The 26,199-nt window shown below is 30.4% G+C and overlaps 1 protein-coding gene across 1 annotated transcript in view; it reads left to right on the top strand.

Moving 5' to 3' along the window:
- The window catches only part of LOC113374903, a 32,552-nt gene that overhangs the window by 4,614 nt on the left and 1,739 nt on the right, over positions 1-26,199 (top strand). Inside the window, exons 2-22 of the mRNA XM_026614864.1 lie at positions 270-417; positions 3,531-3,623; positions 3,700-3,757; positions 8,106-8,257; positions 8,400-8,576; positions 9,055-9,208; positions 9,272-9,603; positions 9,897-9,987; positions 10,129-10,232; positions 10,377-10,550; positions 10,675-10,887; positions 10,956-11,071; positions 11,193-11,363; positions 11,439-11,637; positions 12,069-12,180; positions 12,345-12,503; positions 14,385-14,444; positions 14,749-14,878; positions 17,028-17,150; positions 25,249-25,320; positions 25,693-25,909. Of these exons, the coding sequence (XP_026470649.1) occupies positions 270-417; positions 3,531-3,623; positions 3,700-3,757; positions 8,106-8,257; positions 8,400-8,576; positions 9,055-9,208; positions 9,272-9,603; positions 9,897-9,987; positions 10,129-10,232; positions 10,377-10,550; positions 10,675-10,887; positions 10,956-11,071; positions 11,193-11,363; positions 11,439-11,637; positions 12,069-12,180; positions 12,345-12,503; positions 14,385-14,444; positions 14,749-14,878; positions 17,028-17,150; positions 25,249-25,320; positions 25,693-25,909 (3,055 nt within the window). The remainder of the gene's footprint in view (positions 1-269; positions 418-3,530; positions 3,624-3,699; positions 3,758-8,105; positions 8,258-8,399; positions 8,577-9,054; positions 9,209-9,271; positions 9,604-9,896; positions 9,988-10,128; positions 10,233-10,376; positions 10,551-10,674; positions 10,888-10,955; positions 11,072-11,192; positions 11,364-11,438; positions 11,638-12,068; positions 12,181-12,344; positions 12,504-14,384; positions 14,445-14,748; positions 14,879-17,027; positions 17,151-25,248; positions 25,321-25,692; positions 25,910-26,199) is intronic.

Genomic DNA, 26,199 nt, shown 5'->3' with positions numbered 1-26,199 from the left:
ATATGTTTCCAAGTGAAAATAGCCCTTGCCCGGCATTGCTGCACCAATAAAATGTCAGCCCTATTAGATTAATTCTAATAACAAAATCATCAAATATGGGTGGATTAACCATTGGGTTACCACCTAAAAAAATACGTAGTAAGGAGAAGTTTCAGCCCAACAGCTCATAGGACGTAAGGTTCTGATTGCTGTTCAATAATAATAATAATAATAAAAAATATATTTACATATGTTATGTTTATTAGTAGTAATAATATTTAAATTTTCAGTAGATCGATGTCAGCCTTGTCATTGAACAACGGTTCGTTTCGCCGTTCGCTCGGCAGTACGGGCTCATCGGTACCTAATACTCCTGTGCTATCTATTTTTTCTTCCACCGTTATTGTCAACAAAGATAATGCAGGCTATGGAATGAAGGTAACGATAAATTCATTTTTTTTTCACTTTTATGTTATTTTGAAATTAAATGTTTTCTGTTGTAAAATACAGGCTTAATATTTTTTAATAGAATTTGTAGGTTACCATATATACTACATTACTATATAGTCCTGTAGGTTACTATATATACAGTGTAGCGTAAAATAGAGTTGGTGTATATGGTATATATGTAGAGTTAATGATTTCCTCGTATCTATATCCCTCGATGCGTACGCTCTTGAGTCGTATTGCTATTGCACAAACGAAAGCTTTTCACAGCAGAATTTTAGACCAATTTTTCTCTTGGCGGTAGTTTCCAATAAAATGATTTAACACAAATTTTTGTGATCTTATGGAATCATCCAAAATTTAAAGGTAAATTACAAAAGTTTTACACAAGTTGTTTTGTTTGTTTAATGATCATATATTTAGTCTTATTATCAGTTATATCTTCTATTTGATATTAAATATAATATATTTTATATTAAGGCGGATCAAATTGTGTATGGAGCCGAAAAAATTTATTGACTTTGCAATTCTAGTTCTATTTTCGAAGAAGCCACGGTTAGGAAATGAATTCCGGGCCATCGAACTTTTCTTTGTTTTTTATCCATATCCGTAAATATCAACGAACAAAAAAATCAGTTTGTACGAGGGTTATGTGAAAAGTAAATTTCTCTTTTTTTGAGTTTGCAACATGGTTTATCAATGTAAGGTCTTTTCTTTGCCTATTTTTCAACATAATCACCTTCTCTGTCAATACATTTTTTATCCTTTTAATCCAGAAAGCGAAAACAGCTATCAACTCCTTCAACGGGGCTGTCGGCGAAGCCCTTCGCGGCGGGCAAGGGGGCGTCCATTAATCACGTGAGCGAGTTTTTAAGGATTTTTGGACCTCCCTTCCCCTTGGTGATATTTGGTGATATTCAAAATTACCCCATCCCACCAAACATCACGTGTATTTTTAGTTACGTGAAAAAACTGTATTTTTTTTAAATGTTTGAACTTTTTTAAAAAATAGTTAAAAAATAAATACACGTGATACTATACGCCTCTCCCACGTGATATTTCGTGATTTTTTTTGTTAAAACCCCCTCCCCCTAAAAATCTCACGTGATTAATGAACACCCCCCTATCAAAATAGGATTAAGAAGATCAAAAAATGTATTGACGGAGGTGATTACATTGAAAATTACCTCTCTAATGATATATGACAAAACATTAAAAAACTATTTTGTGAAAGTTACTTTTGACATAACCCTCGTAATAAACTTATCAGGAATTTGATGAAATTTTACATGGTGATATAGTTGGCAGTCAACCTGTTGAAATATTATAGAATTATGAGAAGTGGTTTAAATATAAAATTTGACTAGAATATTGAAAAAATAGGGTGTGTGTTCAACCAACGCCTACATGATTTTCTAGCAATGTGTTCGGACGGCCCTGTACTTAAGGGTACTCGTAACATTAAAAACTCTTGTTTGCATGTTCGAATTCCGCCTGCATATACATTTTTTTAAAACCATTTTTCATAGGTCTATAATATTCCATAACGTTTTCTCCAACATTTCTATATATATATATATATATATTCGTCGTGGCGAAGATCGTTAACGCGTTGACTTTGGCAATCTGACATCGGGCAGCGCGATGTCTATTTTTAATTGAAAATATAGATCAAAATATGTTTCCAACTCAAAATAAGCCCATCTCGGGCACTGCGGTGTTGAATGAAATGGGAAAAACTCTCACACTACTTCTTCCCTGAATCGAGTTCGAGTTTAACTCAGCTCACAGACCTGACCTAGGGCAGTACTACCCATTTATTATTATTATTATAATTATATTATATATATAATATTTATTGGGATGACTATGTGTATATGTCTGTGTTTGATTTTTAGTTTGTTTTTTTTTATTTTGGATCCTAACATTAAACTAGTTGGTATTGGTATTTAGCCTTGAGGCAAGTTACATGAACATCCCGATATATGTAAATAATCGATACCAAGCGATACCAATTTTTGCAAATTTTGACGAATTTTCAAAGTTAAACCAATTGTTGTAGGGCCGTAATATTTTAGTATGATCTAGAAGACTATAATATCTACCGTCAAAAAAATAATAATAAAAATCGTCGAAAAATTTTTTTTAACACTTTATTACAAGAAAATGGCCCGGCCGATTTTTACCAAAAACTAATCAGCACGATTCCCAATCAATATCTTTCGAACGGTTTTTGAATTTTCATAATCGGTTCAGAATTGCGGGCTAAAACGTGGACGAAATGTTTTTCACTTTTCTGCTATTTATGAAGAAACGTCTCGGCCGATCGTTCCACAAAATTGACAAACGATAGTCTTCGTCGAGATACATCGAATGGCTTTTAAATTTTTGAAATCGGCCCAGCCGTTTTCGAGAAAACGTCGATTTACGGCAAAAAATCTGTTCACACACACACACTTTTTCCAAATTTGGTCTCATTCGATTCAGAATGGCTTGAAACGTCGAGAAAACATAAAATTAGCGAATCGGATTTTTTGATGAAAACATAAACCTCTCCTTCGGGAAGTTAAATATTTGATATATTGGCCAATTGATATATAGTTATTTCAAATATCTTTGTAGTAGTTGAGAAAGGCTTGAATAAAGGCATTTTACACAATTATTAACAATAATACACTATAATATAATATAACACACTACAATGAAAATGTTCGCCAGCAAATTTTATACACTTCAAAATATAAAAGCTAAATTTGTAAGTGTTTACCTTAGTTTCTCGCCATTGAAGGCATTTTCAAATCAATAGTATCGACTGATGATGATACTGAAAACAATAAATATTATTATGGTAATTGTTAAAAACTTATTCCGCTATGCGCTTTGTCAGATATTTGAAAATTCACGCATGACGCACTTTTGATTCGGTTGGAATCTAATAAGGAATTCAATAATAATTTTGGTAATTATTGAAACAAAGCAATTCTCGAATTATGCAGCTTTGTACATATTTAGTATGTACGCACATACATACTAAATAAGCTGTTAGATTTTTCAAATAAAATATCTTGTTTTAAAATACGAATTCTTATTCATTTTATGCGTAGGTATCTGGTGATAAACCTGTATATGTGCAGAGTGTAAAAGACGGTGGCGCAGCACAAAGAGCAGGTCTGCATAGTGGCGATAAAATAATAAAAGTGAGTTTCATATGAACATGATGTATTACTTATCAATACATCATTAGACATTGTTTTAAAATTTTATATTTTCCAGGTCAACGGCGTGGATGTGACACATTCTACTCATACGGAAGTTGTTGCACTAATTAAAGGTATTTTTTTTATTATTGTCTGAAATGATCTAAATATCATTAATAACATATGATAAATATATTATTAATAAACACAGTCAAAAGAAACTATTGATATGGGCGTATTATTATGCGTAATTAATCGGGTCAATATATTAAATTTTTAATTTGTATTCCTTCATTTTGTTTACTTATCATTGAAGTAATGCAAAAAAGTCTTTTCTCAACTCACATTTTGTTGTATCCATAAAATAAAAAAACACTATTCAGTTTTGAAATAAAAGTAACATAAAACATTTTTGGGAACTGCTGCCAAATATTACTTGTTATATGTGGTATTATTTTTCGAGTTACTATTTACACCAATATATAAGTGATGTTAAATGTAGTACTGTTTCAAATAAAATGATTATTCTCAATTCCCACAATTAACACTTCAATTATCCTTTTAATAAATATTAAAATATGCTCCATAAAATTATATATTAATAATTATACACTGCGATTTATAGAACAAATTTATTTTCAATAGCTCAATTTATTTTATTGAATTTAAGGGTTATACAATATTTTTAGACATACCTGAGATGTGCCAGAAATTAAATTAATATAAGATGCAAATAATATAACATGCGTCTGACAGTCGGCGCATACGTCTGACGCGCACGGCGAATCGTGTTCTCAACGTACGCGTGGTTCGTGATTTGCTTCTGCTTGCAATAATTTTGTTTGCGCTTTTGCGAACAGATTCGCCGTACGAATTCGTGCAAAGGAGACGAGCCATAAGTGATTGCGCTCAAAAATATTCAATTTGCAGTCGTTTTGCCTTACTATACTAACAAGGAGAACCCGCGCATTGCTCGTCTCGGATTTTGATGAAATTTGGCGCAGTTGTAGATTTTATGCCCAAACTGACCATGGTAAAACATTAGAGGCCTATGAAAAGCGGTTTAATTATAAAAATTAATTAAAGTTTGCATTTTAGCAGCGTGCTATACCATAGCGCTACACATAGCTTGTAACGTGCCCTGTTATCAGTTCAGTCGTAGCCTAGTGGTAAAGTGACTGAATTCTCATTTTTGCGTATGCTTATGCGTATCGTCGGAGGATCGAATCCCGTTCATGTTAACTTCTTTTTTTATTATTTTTAATTCGAATTTATAATTGCATGAGTAAATAATATTAAAGTTTTCGTGAGTTTTTAATTAATTTCAAAGCCAGTTAAAATATGGTACAAAATTATAAAAAATTGTAGGCAACATTATTGAAGCAATTATTTTGGGTAGAAAAATCCAAGGTGATATTGTACCTTGACCGCGCATGCTATATATTAATTTTTTCTGAATTTGTTATACTTTTTAAAAGATTTCAATTTTCAACGCCTGTGGCAGACGATGATTTTTGTGTGATAAATTTGGAAAATCAATGGTTTAGCCGCGAATAAACAAAAAATCATTCATTTAAACATCATATATATATATATATATATATATACATATATATTCTTGTGCTTCCAGTTCTCTGTATTTTCTCTTCCGGCGTAAGTCATCAACCCCAATCCTTTCAGTCCTTCTATATTGCCTTCGTCGTGTAGGAGAATGGGAATTTTTTTTGCAGAATGGGTCCGATCCAGTTTCCTTTTCTTTTCGGGATTGTGCTCAGCGTGGCTTTTCCCACTCTTCTCTGAACTTCTTTGTTATCTTGTCTGTTCACTTTATTTTTTCCGTTCGTCTCCAGCATCACGTTTCAAAACTCTGCAGATAGTTCTTGTCGGCCTTTCTTAGAGTCCCTTTCTCTGATATTTACAGAGCTATGCTCCAGACTTAACACTTTATTAGTCTCTTTTACAAATCGAGACTCAGTTCGCTCGGCAGTAGCGTTTTTATTTTCGTAAATGTCGCCCTGGCGCTTGCGATCTCTGTCCTGATCTTTCTCGTGCAGTATCCGTCTCTGGTCAGAATGCTTCTTAAATATTTGAAATGATCAACGTCTTCCAATTCTCGATTTTCTACTGTTATATTCAGAGGATCGCCATGTTTTGATACCCTCATCACTTTTGATTTGTCGATGTTGATCTCCATTCCGTATCTTCCGCCCACTTAAACTATTCTGCTTACTATGTTTTGTAGCTTGGTCTTGGTTTTCGATATCACCACGATCATCGGCGTACTTTATGGTGGTGATTCTTCTTCCTCCAATCGAAAAATATCCTGCGCCTTCGGATCGGTGACATGCAGCATCCTTGTCGCACTTCTCACCCTATTTTAACGTTGTTTGTGTTTCTTTGATTCACTCGAAACTTCACTTTCTGTGTCATATAAAGATTCTGGATCTTTCTGTTTAATATATGCCAATAGCCTGATTCTGCCCCATAAGTGTTCACAAAATTCCAATTCACTCTGTCAAAGGCTTACTGCCGATCTATGAAGCAAAACCAGATGTTCTCGTTAACGTTGAAACATCTGTCCGACATTATCTTCAATACTCCAATGGCGTCTCTGGTGCTTCTTCCTTTTCTAAAACCAAACTGGTCTTAGAAAAGGAAGATCTTCGCTCATGAGCTGCTCGATCTTATTTTCTAGTCGTCTCGTAACGATTTTGGCCAGAACCTGTCCTGTGTGCGAAGTCAAAGTGATCGTTCTGTGGTCGCTGCACTTATTTGCTTTGGGCTTTTGGTGAAGAGCTATCATCGTGACATTCAAGAAGTCTTTTGGTCATTCGTCCGTTTAGTTTATTTGGTTCACAAGCTCTTTCAGCAGGTCCGCCGGTATGTCATCAAAAATCGCTTTTTTGAGGAATTTTTAGGGAAGGAGATAAATATTTAATTGAAAACGAAACTTTCAGGTTTTATTATTATATATTTCAACATTTTTCTCAAATTATCTTCTCATTAAAATATATGTCATAATATGCCTGGCGCTACGTCGTGCATGTATTGCAATTTCCATCCGAAACAAAGTGGCATCGTGCCTTAAGGCAATTTGCTGGAAATTTCCGTACTTTAATGAAATATTCGAGGAATATTAAATGTTTATTATTATTTAACAGATTATTATAAATAATATAACTTTCATTATGCTTATTTTATAAAAAGTAAAAAACAAAACTTAATCAATTGGATTTAAAATGACGAACATTGTCTAATATTTCTAAGTATTATATAAACTGAATTGAAAAGTTAAAATTATTTATTTGAAGTATAGAAATTTAACTAGAATTAGAATTAAAATCCGAATATACAAAAAAAAAATTTTTTGAAAATTATAAATATAATTGAATAAAAAAAAATCTTTCCTCAAAAGTAATTGCTTCGTCAACGCAAGCAGATTTTTTTTAAATCATTCAAATCAGATGCTTAATTCTCTCAAAAACTGCAATTTTTTGCACATTTAGCTCTATATCTCTGAAACGGCTGGACCTGCTTTTACCAAAATTTAATCACCTCATTCTCCCCATCATTACGAATCGAATTCTTTTGGTTCATTTACATCTGTTGATCCGTTCTCTTAAAAACTGACATTTTTAGCACTTTTTGCTCCATATCTCCGAAGCCACTGGACCTGTCTTTGTCAAAAACTAATCAGCACGTCTCCTCATCAATAGGAATCGAATGTTTTTTTAACCATTCAAATCGGATAAATCGTACGCCCGAAGTCGTTGACGAAAAATTGTCTCCACACATACACACACACACGACTTGAAGTAAAATTTATTTTCGATTTTTGGCCCATTACTATAGCTTACCCTACGGGAACCATAACAAGTTCATATTTTCAATAGTATAGATTCTAGTTAAGCCTAAAAAATACAGAAAGAAGTGAGATTTTTGTCAAATTTTTCGCAACATAAAATAAAATCATGTTTTTTGATAAAAAAAAACTTTAGATTGTTTAAAAAGTGGGTTAATTATAACTTTTTATTAAGGTTTTTAGGTTCAACTAGAAGATAATTTAATCCTGAATACAATCAATTTTGTCTGGTTTCGACAGGATGTTCAGTATTTTTCCTATCTTTCCCGCGGAATCGGGAATTAGGTATTAGGTAAAATCGAAGAAATAAAAATCCGAAGCGCCGAAGTTTTTGTTTTGCTCAACACTTGCTTACTATTTTTTCTATAACTTCGAAAATAATTTGAATTTGTTTATCAAATTTTAGTGATATATTCTTGGATAGTTTTGGAAGATATTTTTTCAAGCATTCAGATTGATTAGATAGCAGGTGTACGAGAATTAACATAAAAATTACATTAGAAATATATATATGATAACATAATATAATATAATATGATAATATAATAAAATTATATTATTAAAATATATATGATAACAAATAAAATCTTAGCAAATAAGGACCATGTTTCAAATTGTAGCAAATGCGCAAGTAGTATTAACGGTACAACAGCGGGTTACGTGTGGCGACATGTGCTCAACGCGCAACATCCAATCTGCTACAGTTACGTCGCCAAATAACAATACCATTTCCAGCGGAAGAGCTGGCATAACTGCTCCTCGACCTGTCGATGTAAGTGTTATTTCATATAAATACTTCATTTGTGACTCGATAATCTTCATTCAATTACAATATTAAGTGTTGGATTTAATATCTTTCTTTTTATTTTTACTTAAAACTTTAACCATGTACAGATACTAATTTTAATTTGCAGAATGAAAAAATGCGACAACTTGAATTGCATCGTATACAAACATTACGCATGATGCTAGAAGAAGAGCAAAAGCATCTGGCGACTTTACGAAGTAAACCTGGAAAACGCCAAGAGATACAACGAGCAGAAGCTCGTGTTCATACACTTCAAGAACAGTTGAAAGCCCTTGATACTGAGGTATATATAATAATAATAATAATAAATGGTAGTCTGCCCGAAGGCAGGTCCATGGTGTGAGAGCCACCACAACAAATGATTTCCTTGCCCTTCATCCCATAACCTATTTATCTTTATTAAATAAATAAAGAGGTATATATATATATATATATATATATATATATATATATATATATATAAAGAGTAGTTATTTTGAAAAAGTATAAATACAGTTATAGAGGACATAGCATCAGCAAAGGAAAATATTTTAAAACATTTAAAATATTCAATGACATTCACATTTTTGCACCCGAATTGTTGAAATTAGAAACGATAAATACTTGGAATTATTTATTTTGTATGTTTTGACACTAATTTTCTGTGTGTTTCATCAATTATTTACTCTCTATGTATACATTATTTACCATAGAATTTTATTGTTTACTTGTAACTTAAAATAGGAATTTCATTAATTGTTACATTTGCTTTGTTGTTTCAGGGATCTCTTGCTTTATCTCCTACTAATGCCGCTCAATCTGATAACACCACAACATCTCATTTTAACCCTCACTTTTTATCCCGTTTTCCGAGAAGTTTGAGTAACTTGAGCCTGGGTGGACGTGCCAAGAAAAATGAAAAGGATGACAATAACCGTAACAAACCTGAAAAAAATGCTAAAAATCATCAAATGCAACAGGACAAACGTTGTTTTTCAGACGAAAAATGTGATATACGTGAGGGTCACGCTAGTGTGGTTATAGACGCGCCTCCACCTTTGCCTCAGCGGAACAAAAACATGATGGACTGGTTGCAGGAACAGACTTCTGTGGATAATTTCACTGATTTGGATCTGTCAATAGATGATAATACAAAACAGATTCTGAACTCTTTTTTGGAACACGAACGAAATCCATTTGTTAGTGATGTGAATAATACTCCGCCACCGTTACCGCCTAGGCAAGATCGCCCCCTTCCAAACTCGATAGACACTGTTATGAATCATCCCTTAGTCTCAACATGTGCTCCAGCTTTATGTGATAACATTACCGTAAGTGACTTTATGTTGTTGACATGTTTGGAAAACCATTGAAATTATATTTATTTATAAAGAGTCTAATGATCAGGCGTAAAAACAAAAAAAACATACTAATTTGAGTTTATTTTGAATTTATATGTTTCGGCCATCAGCTTTACTCTTCATTATTTTCAAATCATGCTTTTTATTTATGTTAGACTCCCGATCATTACTCTTTTAATACATGTGCCAACATGAAATTCAGTATTATACACAAGTATATATTTAATAATACAAATTAAATTGATAATTTTTTGTCGTAATAGAACCCTGCTTTACAAACAAAGTCGGCTAAATCGGGTCATAAACGTACACAATCTTCTTCAGATCCGGTTGTGATATCACCTAGCAACTGCGGTAAATCAAAATTTAATTATTTGTTATTTAATTTTTGTTTATATTGTTCTTATTTATTGTTTTATTTTTTGATTATTCATAAGATTCAAGTTAAACTATTTTGTCTTAGAAGTTACTATCCATTCTTTTTTTTTTCAATAGCAGAAAGACAAAGTAAGAGTTCTAGAGGATCTTGGGGTCATCCAGAAGCTACACCGCCGGGTACACCTCCTCCACCATATCCATCATTAACTAATGCAGATGAGGTACATTAAGTATTGCCAATGTTCTTAGAAATTCAACTTTTTTTAAATGTGGATACCAAGCATTTGTTTATTGATTTATTTCTCTAAATATCTTGTAGTTATATTTTTGTGTATAATTGTATAATCTATAAATATTTATTTCAGGAAATAGCAGATGCATGGAATTTTCAGTTTTGTAACTCTATTACAAAATCGGAAGATTTGCATGACAGAAAAGGAACCTTAACTAATACATCTGACTCAATACAGGCAGCACAAAGTGTTACGTCGCAACAACATATTATTTCCATGGAAGATGAAGAAGTCTCAGACTCAGAGGTATTTTATACTCACATTATGAAGTATATATTTACAATGTACTTTCTTAAAATTAATTGACATAATGGTGCTTGAACAACAAAATAATAATTTTGATTTTTTGACGTTTGTTCAAAAATTTTAGACAACTGTGGAGGAACATGGACCTTTTAAATCATTACGTTTGTTACTGGAGCATCCGGGCCACGTTGCTGTATTTCTAAATTATTTGTTCACTAATGCACAGCCAGCATCATTGCTTTTTTATCTTATCACAGATATATACAGAGATGGAAATCTAAAAGATATGCGAAGATGGGCTTATGAAATACATTCTACCTTTTTAGTGCCTGGAGCAGTAAGTCTAACTATTATACTACATTTTTTAGCTTGGATTTTTTTATAAAAATAAGATCAATATTTTAGCCTTTACATCTTCGTAATGTAGATGAAACTATGGCAAGAGAAATAGATGATGTTTTGCTTTATGAATCTGATAAGGAAGAAATTTTAAGAAAAATATTTTTAAGGGCTAGAACAAAGTAAGTGGGCAATATTTTCTTCTATATATATATATATTATATATATATATATATATATATATATATATATGTCTGTACGTACTTGTATACATATTACTACATTAGTATTATAATATTGCAGAGCTAAGGAAGAACTTACAGCACAGCTAAATCACTTCCAAGTGACAAGGACAGTTGGTTTAGGAATGATGTTTGGGCCTAATGATATTTCACTTGACACTGCCATTGGCGATAGGTCTAAAGAAATTCGAGTAATTGAAATGGCTTTATTGTCAAATTTGGAATCATATTTGTAAGTGAAATAACCATTAATATAATCATGGATTTACAGTGCATTTCATTGACTGGCATACATTCGTTATTACAGAGAAGACTTGGATTCAAATAAAGAAAATGTTGATTATAAGCGGTATGCAACAGCACAAGCTTTGGCCACAGTTCTCTTACGATGGTTTCGTATATCACTCAATTCACAGTATTTGTCATCTTCAGTCTTAGAACGATGCCCTACATTTGTTAGCAAAGAGAAGACATTCAGAGGCAAGCTTATTGGAAAAAGTAGAAAGGTAGGCGTATAGGTTTATTCAAGAAGTATCATAAATTTTGAAGATTTGATGTAATGTGTGTGACATTATGGTCGTTTTGTAGTACACTTATGCCAACAATATTGGGCATTTTTATTATCTCACAATGTTTTTTTTTTTTTTTTGATTATATTCTGTAGAGTTGCTTGGAATTCTACATAGTCTGATTTACATAATCTCTCATTCGAATTATCAACTTATACTTTTTTCAATATTAATAATATTTTTCCACCAAATGTTAATCTAATGACTTTACTCAGTTATCAATTTTTAGTTGTTTCACAATCATATTCAAAAGAATTAAATGTATTTACTGGAATTTCAATTTATAGCATTAGAGTAAATGCAACATCGCTCTTTTTTTTTTTTGACCAAATAAATGCAGTGAGGTAATTGTTTTTATTTTTTCATAGTTGGTGGTTCGAGAACATCATTTACTGTTCCGGCAATATTATATTGTAACACATTGCAATCAGTGTCATGATATCATATGGGGAGTTGGACCACAAGGATACCATTGTTCTGGTATATGTTTATTATAATAATTGCTTTTATTGTTTTATATGTTTTTTTCATTTCAATTATTCTGCTTTTTTTTTAATCGAATATTTTTTCAATATTTCAAAATTGCATTTATGCAGTAGCTATATCAAATTAGCAGATTCTTTACATAAACTATATTTTGGTAGATTGTGGACTAAATATCCATAGAGGTTGCAGTCGAGTTCTCGAGGAGGATTGTCCTGGCCCTCCTGTCAATACGAATTCCAAATCAAAACAAAATCAAACGGATCGACGAATATCTAAACTTATGGAAAAGATAAGACCTAACCATCATTTTATCAATAGTAAGTTTTACCATATATATAGATACTTCAATAGACCAACACCCCCACTAATTCGAGACCCTCGCGACCGAAGGGCTGGCATTTTTATTTTTGGAAATATTTCCTTTGTGGAACTTACTTTTTCATTATAATCCGACGCTACTGTATATATGTATATAAATATGTATATATGTATATATATATATATTTTTGAATATTCTTGAATTTGATGTTGATATATATGTTTAATTTGAGTTTAATATTCGGGCGTAACATCAATAAAAATAGTATGAGTTTTTTTTTTTTAAATTTATTTATTTAAAATCCATACGTTTCGGCTAGCATCTTAGCCATCATTCAGTGGTAATCAAGTTAAAATTTTGTATCCTAATATAGCATATGAAACCATTATTAATCCATGGTATGAGTATGTGCACATTGATAAGATATGTATTTTTTAACACAAACATCACAAATGGTAAAACACACTAATAATCATGATAACTTGACAAGTTGTCGAAACTATGTATTTACTCTTCGGAGTTTAGGATAGAAATCCATTTCTATCCTAAACTCCGAAGAGTAAATACATAGTTTCGACAACTTGTCAAGTTATCATGATTATTAGTGTGTTTTACCATTTGTGATGTTTGTGTTAAAAAATACATATCTTATCAATGTGCACATACTCATACCATGGATTAATAATGGTTTCATATGCTATATTAGGATACAAAATTTTAACTTGATTACCACTGAATGATGGCTAAGATGCTAGCCGAAACGTATGGATTTTAAATAAATAAATTTAAAAAAAAAAAAAACTCATACTATTTTTATTGATGTTACGCCCGAATATTAAACTCAAATTAAATATATATATATATATATATATATATATATTAAAATTTAATATATACAATATTTATTTAATTATACAGGTATTATTCTCAAGAGAACTTCTATAAAAATGCCGATAATAAATAATGCGTGAATACAAGATGGTAATATAGGAGATATGTTCCAAGGCGACAAAATAAAGAAAAATTAACATTAATTTAAGTTTTAAGTAATTGTAGTTTTTTAACATTCTGATTAATTATGTTCTGATTAAGAGAATGATTTGAAGAACTTTGTAATATGTTCGGCAATTTTTAACAGTTTCTTCAATTCAAATTTATACTCGCCTGAGAAATTTGTCTCTTAAAAGTTCCAAAGATCATTTGATATTCATATAGAAAACGTACAGATGATGTGCATTTTAAAATGTTTGCTAAGATTATTCAAATTAAATGTTGCGTTTTTATTGTTGAAGCAATTGAATTGCTCTTTTTCAATAAACTGGGAATGTTTTGTATCATGTCATTTTGAGTCAAATTTCACTATAGAGGAAACAGCAATTTTTAAAAATTTATTTTATTTATTGAGTAATTAATAAGATCATTTTTATTCTCTTTGCTTATATTCCCAAAAAACACCGATTGCGTGGAAGACGGCTATAAAGATTTTCATATGTCAGTTTTTATTATTAGTTCAAAATGACGGCATTTACAAAAAATATTGTGTTGTGGGATATATTTTGGAATCCGCGTGGTGGGTATCACTTAGATAAATTAATTATTTAGTCGATTGTAAGCTAGAATTATTTCGTCACCATAAGAAAGTGAACAAAAACTACTTTGCGACATATATTGATCTAATTACAAGCTTCTTCTCTTATTTCTTTTGCTAGGCTCTTTCGAAATCTTGACTACCGCGAATAACGAAATTTCCATCCGTGAATATAGGAATTAGTCGCAGTTTTTCGGCCGCGAATAGCAAAAGCGCGAATAAGGAACTTCTGCTCTATATATATTCATTCCACTCCTAATACTTACATAATATTTTCTTATATTTTTACAGCTGAGAAACAGCAGCGCATGCAAGAGGAGGATACCATTGAAGAATTTCCTGGATCTAATGGTTAGTTTATTATTAATAACATGGTTTATACATTTAAATTTTTAATTTGTTTTTTGCTGTACCAAAGGGCAAATTTTAATTATTATGTTTTTATTTGGCTAAAATGTTTTTATTGATGTAGAATATTATGATTACACCAAATACAGGCAAGCAATAATTATACCTATTTATTGTTAATAATTATTATCAAAGTTATTTTTTATGAAAATTAAAAAATGTATTCATTCAACCAGAATAATGAGTTCTGTTTATGATTGATTTTAATTTTCATTTTTAATAACTATTCTGACTATTTATTCCAAAGCTGCTGATCGTCCGTCATCAATGTTGTTGAGCAGAAATACTTCGCAAAGGGGTAACTCTTTATCGACACCAGAGAAGGGAGAGAGTGCTGATGACAGTCATTGCTTAATAGATGAAGTACAAAATGAAAAGTAAGTTTGCCACATGTCAAACCGAGTCTTTTTTTAAATTGACAAAACATATTCTTTCATGTTGTATATTGTGTCATCATCATGATGAATCTTTTTGTGTGTGATTATATACGTACATAGTTATTGAAAAATACAGATTATTTTTTAGTATGTATTGTTTTTAGTTTAAATAAATCGACTGAAGGTACTAATTCATTAACTTTCCGGTAGTATAAGTTATAGTAATCGAAAAAAATCGAAAATGAAATTTTTTATATATCTACGTTTTAAAGCCTTCTGAACATTTTGGCATACATTAGAAACATTTGTTGTATGTGTGTGCGGATACAATTTTGCGTCGACGATTTCGAGAACACGGATCAACCGATATAAATGTTTCAAAATTCAATTCCTATAGATGGGAAGACGTGTTGATTAGGTTTTGGCAAAGGCAGGTCCATAATTTTGGCTAAAAGTGTCAAAAATAGTAATTCGGTTTGTGAGAGAACGGAACGTTTGATTTGAATGATTTAAAAAACACTTAATTTTACAAAATTAACAACAAAATTTTTGGGAAGGCGGCAGGTTCAGTGGTTTCGCAGATCCAATGAAAAAAGTTATAAAAAACGCTATTTGGCGGTCAAAAATGACCGTTATTTATTATTAGATATTATTTTATAGATATTTGTTTGTTCAAATAATAAGTAAAAATTTTATTTGCATTTCGATGGGTTTCGTATCAAGATTTATAATGTTTTATAATTTATAATGTCAATTATAATGCGGCGCGGCGCTTACGCGCTCCGCTAAAACGGCTACGAGGCGCAATTGCTTTCAAATCAAATGGTTGCAATTTCAAATTTCTCAATTTTCTTTTTTTTTACAAATAATTGTTAAACATTTTAAATTACGATACTGGAAGTTCCAGCAATTTGCCTTAAGGAACGATGCCATGCACTACTAGTTTACTTCCCGAAGGAGGAGTTTATGTTTTCATAAAAAAATCCGATTCGCTAATTTTATCTTTTCTCGACGTTTCAAGCCATTCCGAATCGAATGAGACCAAATTTGGAAAAAGTATGTGTGTGTGTGTGCGTGTATGTGAACATATTTTTTGCCGTAAATCGACGTTTTCTCGAAAACGGCTGGACCGATTCCAAAAATATAAAAGCCATTCGATGTATCTCGATGAGGACTATCGTTTGTTTCGTGCGACGATCTGCCAAGCCGTTTCTTTATAATTTTAAAAAGAGTGTTAAACTTTTCGTCCACGTTTAAGCTCATTCTACCGAATCGATTTTAAAAAATCAAAAACTGTTCGAAAGATATTAGTTGGGATTGATGCTGATTAGTTTTAGGTGAAAATCTACCGAGCCGTTTTGTTGTTAACTCTTGAAAAAAAAAATTAAGCCGATTTTTATCGAACTTTTTTTAGCGATATATATCATGGTCTTATAGGACTCACTGCAATATTACGGCCTTACGACAAGTAGTTGAATTTTAAAAATTCATCAAAGTTTGAGAAAATGAGTAGTTTTTCTGACGTTAGCTAAAATGAAAATTAGACGATTTACTTGGTATAACGATAGAGTACTTGATCTTAATGAACATACTAAACCATTAAAGTCCTACAGAAACTGGTTCAATTATAAAAATTATTAATTTGCGAAAATTTGCTTTAAGAGAATACTCCGAGTTAGCGTATTCGTTCGTTCATTTTCAATTATGTGTAATAAATTCACTCGAAATACTTTTAATCACTCACAAATTAATCTATTTCTTATTGATTAAGTCGATTATTTACACATATCGGAAAGTTCATGTAACTTGCCTCAAGACTAAATACCAATACCAACTAGTTTAGTTTTTTGTAGTTTAATTAAGTTATCGACTTCAGTATATATATATAATATATATATATCGGTATAGCGTCGGAACCGTGAGGGCTTGAGCCCACCTATGAATTTTGATGGGGGGCTCAGCCCACCCATCAATCTCAAAAAATTGTATGGGCTGATACGTCTAAAAAAAAACGAACCCACTGCCTGCCTATCAAAAAAAAAAAAAAACGAGCCCACCCATCAAAAATTTGCTTCCGACGCCACTGTATATATATATATATATATATATATATATATATATAATGTTTGTATGTTTTCTTCTTTTATAGTTCGAAACCGAAAAGCGCACCTGTCTCCGTAAATCGGTCCGAGTCATACAAGGAACGACTATCTCAAAGGCGAAGTATGAATCAGAGGCGAAAAACAAGTGACCCGAATTTATCCAAAACAATGTGAGTACATCAAAATAATTATTTGCTTGAGATTTGATTATTTTAACTCTTTCGTTACGACAGAGATTTCTGCAGAAGTGACACTGCTGTACGGGCCAGCAAGCCGCTCTAGTATTTATTGCACAACATATTTTGAGTTTTTCCCATTATTTTATCTATAAAAATATATTTAAAAATTGAAAATTATGCTTTTAAAGAATTATCAATTACAATAACAAATTCGTAATATCAATAATTTAATTCAGAGTGATAAATCTTGAAGGGAAGGGCCGACACACTGAATGTCTTCTCGTACACACAGGCCGTTAAGCGGATGTCGCTATAGGGCGGCTCTGAGAAAAAAGAGTATTGATACATTTTTTGTAGGTAGTTTTAAGCTCTTCAATTTTGCTTGAGGTAATTTAGCGATAAAACTGACCATTTAGCTGAAAATCGCGAAAATTTATTTTTTTCTACCTTTGGACTCAATGCTCATTTTTTAGCTCGCATCGTAACTATGAGGACTATTTAGATTTCTTTTATAATTGAATTTTAAGCAATTTTACAAATTTACAGCCCATTATGCGTTACTATAACCTTCACCCTGATTTTAGGTTTAAATTGACCGGGCTAATATATCCATTTTATTTACTTAGCATTAAAAAATAAATACATATATGATTCATATTAAAAACATAACCACATTTTGGACTATTTTTTTTTTCAAGTTAAAATTAAATTGTTAGTGCAGAAGTTATACTAACAATATGTATAATTTATTATTATAATAATTATAATTGAATAATAATGCATTTTTCAAATCTATGTATCGCCGTTGAACGCCCGATATTAAAACTCAGTTCATATAAAGTTTATAAAGATAAATTATATATATATAAATATATATATATATATATATATATATATATATATTTCGGAAAAGAAACAATCAATATATTGAAAAAATCCAGGACTTATCTATTTAATATATATATATATATATATATATATATATATATATATATATTTATACGCAATACATGTATAGTTGTATTGAGCTTTGAACAAAGAATCCAAAATAGTATTGAAAACTCAAAAAGTTTGTTAAACAATTATTATTCTTATTGTTCACGTTTTGGAACTATGTTCGTTCCATCTTCAGGACATGAGCGAAGAACATAATCGATATTAGACGATAAACAAACATATATAATATAATAAAATTTATAAATGAATAGATAATATAAAAAAATATCGAAATAAAAAACAAAAGTTTTTTGAGTAGAAACTTTAAAATAGAAATAGAAAACAAAGTTATATTTACCTGAATCATTTAAATAAACAACACTTCGTATATCACTAAAACAATAATTTTTCATTAAATGTATTTTTATTAACTTTTAAAGAACTTATTTTAACTAAACTATTTTAAACAAAGAGTGTACTTTTATTAACTTTCAAAAAAACTTATTATTTATTTTCGAGGAAATTACTAGATTAATTATTTCAGAGTTTACATTATAAACGAAAGTTTATAATTAAGTCGATATTATTAAGATCACGTTATTAATCAGACTGAATTCTGTCAAAAAGCTAAGCGCAAAATACATTATGAAATATTTTCAATACAACAGGTATTGAAACTAAACTTTGATCCCGGGTCAATAATATAGTAATCAAGAACAAAAATTGAAACAAACGGATGTAGAGAAGCAAAAAATGAAGTGTTTAATAATTATTTGTTAACAAATGCAGAAAGGTAAAGAATTCATAAATATGAGACAACTTTCGGCAGAAAATTTTTTAAATGTGGAATTTGCTCGATGTAAAATATTTGGATTATAAATTTAAAAATACAAAATTGCGCTTTGAAAGTTTTCTGTTTGTTGTTCTCGACACTTGTTCATGTTGTCTTATGATTTTATATTTATGGGAAATAATTAAAAACTAGAGAATTAGCTAACGAGAAATAAGAGTATAAGGATGAACCCGATATTAAAATGTTCTCATTTTTACTAATAAAAGACGTATACGATGTTACTAATAAAATATGCATTTTTCTTAAATCACATAATATTCTTTCTCTAATTTCAACAAGTTTTTTCATGCTAGTATCATTTTATTATTCTGCTAAAATATTTGAAGATGAAAGCATTTTAATATCGAGTTCATTCTTATAAAGTTTTTTTTATAACTATATTATTGACGCGGGGTTAATGATAAGTTTCGGTCCTTGTTGCACATAAACATTTTATAACGCGTTTCTCTCGGCAAACAAATAATTTCATTCTCTCAATTTTTTGTTTTAACCTTGTTATTAAAAAAACTTGTTTTTTTATATTTTGTTATATAATCTATTCATTTATAATATTGTTGTATTAGTTTTTTTAATCTTTTAATCAAGATCATGTTTTGTCAAATGTTCTTCTGAAGATGGAACGTACCATCGTACCATAAATGATTTATAAAATATTTTAGGTTTATTACTATTTTTTTCTTTTTTCGAAGCTTCAATCGGAATTTGGGGATAAGCGTAGTTCATACTGATGGAAGTTTATAAATAAATCTCTGTAAAATTTTTAAGTAAATCGGTCGAGTAGAAGTTGAGAAATCGTGGGTATCGTGGGTCTCTAGACAAACGCTCTAGGCAAACAGTGTAGGATTATTATGGTCATACAGTTATATCTTCGAAAATAATTTGAGTCATCTAATCTCACTCCTCTTATACACATATTTTTGAAAAGTTAATGTTTGAAAATATAAAAAAAATAAATAATAGACCAGAAAAACACCACCTTAAATCGAATTCATCACTTCAGTATTTGATTTTTTTAAACAGAAAAACAATTACGATTTTTAAAATTATCGATGGTTGAATACAGCCAATGTGTTTGTTCATTGGATAAATTTTAGTCAATAGTTTGAATATTACTTATAATTAACACGTATGAACTTGCATGTTTAAAATAATTTACACATAAGTTTTAGTATTATCAGTTACAAGTTGAACTATTTTTAATTAACCCAAAAACATGGTTATATATTTTTATATATAATGTTGAATATTTGTCTAGAAGAGCGGATAAAAGTAACCAGATAAGTTATTTTTATCTTCCTGAAAGAGAAGTTTCTTTTCGCCAAAAAAAACGACTTGGTAATTTTATTTTTCGACGTTTCAAGTCATTCTGAATGATTTTTGAGACCAAATTTGGAAAAAAGTGTGTCCATGTTATGTATGTGAAACAGCTGAACCAATTTGAAAAATTTAAGAGCCATGCGAGATTATTCAACAAGTATCATATTTAGCCTTATCGCAACATTTTGCAGCCCTCGCGAAAATGTATTTTTTAGACGGGTTGAAAAAATTGGAGCATATTCCAAATATATCGAGCTTGAAGGAGATTATGTCGAAAAATAAATTGCCATTTTTCCGTCGCAATAGGCTAAGTACTTGTTGAATGTCTCACGAACTTGATAAGGACGAGCGTTAAAATTAGTTTGGCGAGACATTTGTTCAGAATTAGCAGAAAAGTGCAAAAAAGCTTGAATCGATTTTTAAAACTTGAAAGCCGTATATAAGATATCAGATCGTGCTGATTAGTTTTTGGCAAAAATCGGTCGAGATTTTTCTTCGAAATTTAAAAAAAAAAAGAAACTTAACACTTTGTCGTCCGCTCGTCTAGTAAATGCGCTTCAAAATACTTAAGTGAATGCGCAATAGTCATTTAAGGCCAGGAAACGACAAAAAATACGACAAGAGCTTAAGTATGATATAGAAGTATTAGTCGATGGGAGATTTTATATTTTTTTTAAGTGATTTTTTTGCCATTTGATTCCGAATTTTGACTTTAGATTCGTGTTCAGCGATAAAAAATACATTGGAAAACATATGGTGCACAACCAATACAGATAACTTTTTTGTGGATTTGTATTATTTCCACGCATCAGGAAGTTTATGAAGTTTGCTTTTAGGGGGTATTTTAGTGTAGAGGCATATATTTTAGGTCATCGCAAAAAAGATAATCCATTTTTTCGCTATTATTTTTTTTATAATTTATTTATCAATGTTTCAAGAGTACAGAAATGAAGTAAAAAAAAGTTATCAATTTTAAGAGTTAGCAATTGGTGAAGTGGGACGTCTCAAAAAATTCCTACGTGATTGCAACTCACCTAGTAATCTGAATTGAAAAAAAAAAGATTACTAATCTAGAATTTTGTCGCTATGATATATATTTAACTTCCCGTTAAAATGAAATTTTTTATATGTATCTACGTTTCAGAGGTTTCTGAACATTTTGGCATATCTTAGAAAAAATGGATGTATGTGTGTGTGTCTGTGCTCGCGGATACAAATTTTCGTTGACGATTTCGGGAACACGGTTCAACGGATTTCAATTGTTCAAAAAACGTTCGATTGCTGTTGATAATGAGACGTGCTGATTAGATTTTGGCATAGGCAGGTCTAGCCTTCGAAGATACGGGGCAAGAAGTGCCACAAACGGCGTCCGATTTTACCTGATTGAATTTCCATGAACTCAGGCCTAGCGGTTTCGGAGATCTAGTGAAAAAAGTAAAAAAAAATGCCATTTGGCGGTCAAAAATGATCATTAGACATAAAATTATCAGATATTTTATAGAGATTTTAACAATAAGTATAAATTTTGTTTACATTTCTATGGGTTCCGTACCAATGTTTATTCGTTAGAGGGCGACGCGGCGCTTACGCGCTTCTATATTTCGTCTCTATGCAGTTAAAGCATTACGATTGCTTTAAAAAAGTTCAGAATTTTCAAAATATTTCAAAATAAAGAAAACATGTTTTCATAAAAAAGTAATTTTTTGTCAAAAATATAGTTTCTCAAAAATCAAATTTTTTAAAAGTAAATTTTTTTCAAAAATGTTATTCTTTTTTTTTAAAAAAAAATTCTGGTACGGGAAGTTCTAGCAATTTGCCTTAAGGCACAATGCCATGCGCCCCACGAGTTTTTTACCGCTTTTGAATTTGAGATTCTCGAATTTTTAAATATAAACATTAAAATTTCGGGATGAGTCTAGTATATACCAGAGAGGAGTCTTTAAAGAAGATTCTCTGAAAATTTCAAGCAAATCGGTCTAGTAGAACTCGAGAAATCGTGTGCTTTGTATTGAAAATGATGATTTGTCAAAAATGCGTTATAAGTTCGCAAAAGGAATGAAACACAAGGGGATTATCATGGTCAAACAGCTGTATCTCCAAAAAGAAATTTAAATTTTTAAAAATACTGTCGTACAATATTATTAAGTTAATTTTCTGTTATGAACTTTAAATATATATATATATATATATATATATATATATATATATAACACAATCAAAATGAAGAATGGACACGTAATTATGGAAGCTTCACAAAGCGGATATGAATTATACGACAAACACACGACCGTTAATATTGTCACGTTAATGGGGTTTATTTCGGTCTGCTTCCTTCAAAAATTCTAGATAAACTGTTTAGTATATGTATATACATATATGCAAGGATGCAATCAATACTTATTTCTAACATTCATAATTGCGTTGTGCTCTTCAATATATATGCCATATAGGAGAGGATGGTACATATCCAAGGGTTTTTGCAAATGCAACGCATGCGCTTGAAATGCGTGATGCCGGCATAGTAGATGTGTCGCCGTAATAATCTGTTACCTCACTAATAGGATAACTATGTTTTAGTTTATCACTGTTCCCTTAAACCTCCGTACGAAATACGTGCTGCATTGTAACAAGACATAAATGTTGATGAGGTATCTCCATGTGATAATATTCTGTGCTAATCATGTTTATTCTATTATATGTATATTTATATATATATATATATATATATATATATATATATATATATATATAATTACGATTGTACGTATATATGTATGGACATCGCTTTATCGTATAATTAAACCTTCTAATTATGAATTGCAGTTAGTTATTTTCATTAATATTACACATGACTAAATGTGATTGCGATGAATTTCCGTAAAACACAACTTAATATAATTTTGAACATCTCGTTACCTTTCGATGTACATATACTAATTAGTACCGCGTTCGTCATAAAGTATTGCAATATAAGAGTATTTGAAAACTGTTAAAATGTTGAATGAATTTCAATAGTCATTGGAATTTATCAGGATATGTTTTTCTTTTTTTCACGAGGTTAAATAATGTTAAGTATTTTTTGTTTATATTTCAAGCATAAGTATATTATTAAAGGTTTCGTTTTATTTGTAGAATATGGTGAGTACAGGTAAATTTAGCTTATGCACGTTTCATAATGATTATTTAGTCTAACGAGTCAAATGAATCGTAAAAAATAGAAGTGTTATTTCCAAGAAATACATGATATTTAGTGAAGTAATACATTGTACGAACGTTTGTCGTTTTAGATCACGACTAGGTTCGCAAAATTAGCGTTTCTTTACTTGAATGATAAATAACTCGTTTATTTTCTATTTTTATTCTATTTATATTTGGGCGCGTTGAGAACTACTTTAATTAAAATAAATTCTATATATAAAGATTTTGTAACATAAAACTAAAATATGGCGGTCAGTATCCACGCAGGACCGTTTCGCAATTGTCCGACTTTCAACTATAGAATAACGAAAAAATCGATTGTAATCGTATGTGGCATTGGGAAATCTTCTTAGTCTGCGAGAACAAACATAAGGCATGAAAGCCTTAAAAGTTTCAAGAAATACGTGTTTATAAATAATTTAATAAACTTCATGAAAGATAATAGTATCCTAATCAGCAGAAATATCACATTATACAACCAAGTACGTTCAATCTATTTTTCAAATATTTAATGTTAGAGCACACAAGCGATATCTATCATAAAATCCATTTTAATGTTAAAGTATACTATTGAAACGCTTAATTTCGCTCTTTTTAACGCATTAAAATTAAAAAAAAAATATACCAAACTCTTAAAATAATTTAAAAGACAATCTAAAGCGATTTGAAACGATAAACTGGTAATAAATGTATAGTAAAATATAGTAACATTTCACACAAAAAAATAGATAAAATGGGTGATTCATATTGAATTTACTAAAGGTAGGGCTTGCGTTATATCAATAAGTTCAATGATTTTTTAGATTTTTATTTGAAATCGATACGTTTTGCCTAATGCTTTGGCTATCAGGCACGAAAATAAAATTAAACAAAACTAACTATTAATCAATACAACAATATTCTAAATAAAAGATATCTAATTGAAAATACTTCAGTTAAATACATCAATTTAATACTAAATAAAATCAATACAATTAATTATTCGACGCATATGAACTATATTAAGACATTGAATGAGCTTTACAAAAACGACATGGACGCTTTAATTCAATTTTAATTCATTACAAAACCTTCATTGGTTAGTATCGATGAAAATGTTGCGATATCTATTAAAACTATTATATTTTAATTACTATTGATCTACCTAGATTGACGTCTATTAAATTTCATTGGGCTTGTTGTATTTATTGTTTTTGGCTCTCAGGGTGCTTTCATTGGGATGGTCTTTGGTCTCGACTTGTCATAACTGTCGTGATACCATACCATTTATGCACTATTTTGACCAAATTAGGATCAACACCAAAGTCAGTAAAAATATTTTCTGTTCATAAACGCTGAATCTCAACATATTCTGTTATGGTAATGATTTTTAAAAACTTTACACGGCCTCGATGATGTCTTTTGTGGTTGATGGCACTCAGATCGTGAGCGTAGTTCTTCTCAGCAATATTGAAAACTCTATTTCAATATTGCTGAGAAGAACTACGCTACATCACTATCAAAATTTCAGGGATTTTCAGATCACATGATTTTTTAACACAAAATTTTCTGTTCTATATATGTTTTATAACAAATTTTTCCGAAATCAAACCCTGTTGATTTGTTAATTAAATTTTATTTTTCACTTATATCTCGTATATGTATAAAATCTATCTCGTTTATATAAATGATATATATATATATATATATATATATATATATATATATATATATTATATGATATTAAAACATATAGTTTATAATATATCTAAAGATTGGTGTAGAATTGAATTATTATATTTTTAGCGATGACAGCAGAGATCACAATGTTTCGCAAGCAAGTTCAACAAATTCAAGTACATCTAGTCTTTCCTCCAGGTAATTTTTATGTTAATTATAATATAGATTACAATATAAATTATGTATATTTTATTAGATTTTGTTACAACTGTTTCATTAATGTCGAGTAAAAGAAGTTGATTGTGTAGTCAATATACATAATATAAAAGAATAATTACGAATTTACAGATCATTATGGCATTTTTTAAGGCGTTTTGTTGAAAATACTCTCTCGCCAAACAGTTGGGATAAGATGACGAATTCTTTCTTATAGTTTTTTTTTCTTATAAATTTAATGTTCTCATTTAAGCTCCTTATTATATTAGATCAGAAATATTCTGCAAAGTTAAAACGATATACGCTATGTAAATGAAATGATTAGTAATAATATTGATTTATTTAATTATACAGAAGTTTAGAAAGCCCAAGTATATCACTCGAGGCCGTGCATGGCGGATCCAGTGCATCACAAGCTGCGGGCGGCTTGATGCTTGGATCGACTTCGATTGATCTTCAAGGTGGTGACTCGGATGAAAGCGAAAATAGGCGAGATTGGACAATACAGGTGCCACCGGAAATACTCGGCACGCTCACCGATAAAGATAAAAATTCCAAGAAGTTATCAACGGTCAGTTTTGTTTTTTCATACTTATCCATAATATTTATAAAATGATATACAGGTTTGCCAGTGAGCAATATTTACATTTATCATTATATTGCATATTTAATTAGTAGTGCATTAAATGGTTCTTAGATGTAAATTGCCGTATTTCCGCTTTGTAAATTAATAACAGATAAATTAATCAGTCAAAATTCGGTTTATGTTGAATTTTATATCGGAGGAAAATCACAACCACACTGCCCCAAAAGTACAAAATTAAAATTTGTTTTACATTTTCACAAAAGATTCGTCATTGT

Source organism: Ctenocephalides felis, unplaced genomic scaffold (genome assembly GCF_003426905.1).
Source record: "Ctenocephalides felis isolate EL2017-DRISC unplaced genomic scaffold, ASM342690v1 CF-g0.4_SCAFFOLD_01886, whole genome shotgun sequence".
Lineage (NCBI taxonomy): Eukaryota > Metazoa > Arthropoda > Insecta > Siphonaptera > Pulicidae > Ctenocephalides > Ctenocephalides felis.
The sequence above is the reverse complement of the archived record's forward strand: the minus strand, read 5'-3'. Positions and strand labels throughout refer to the sequence as shown.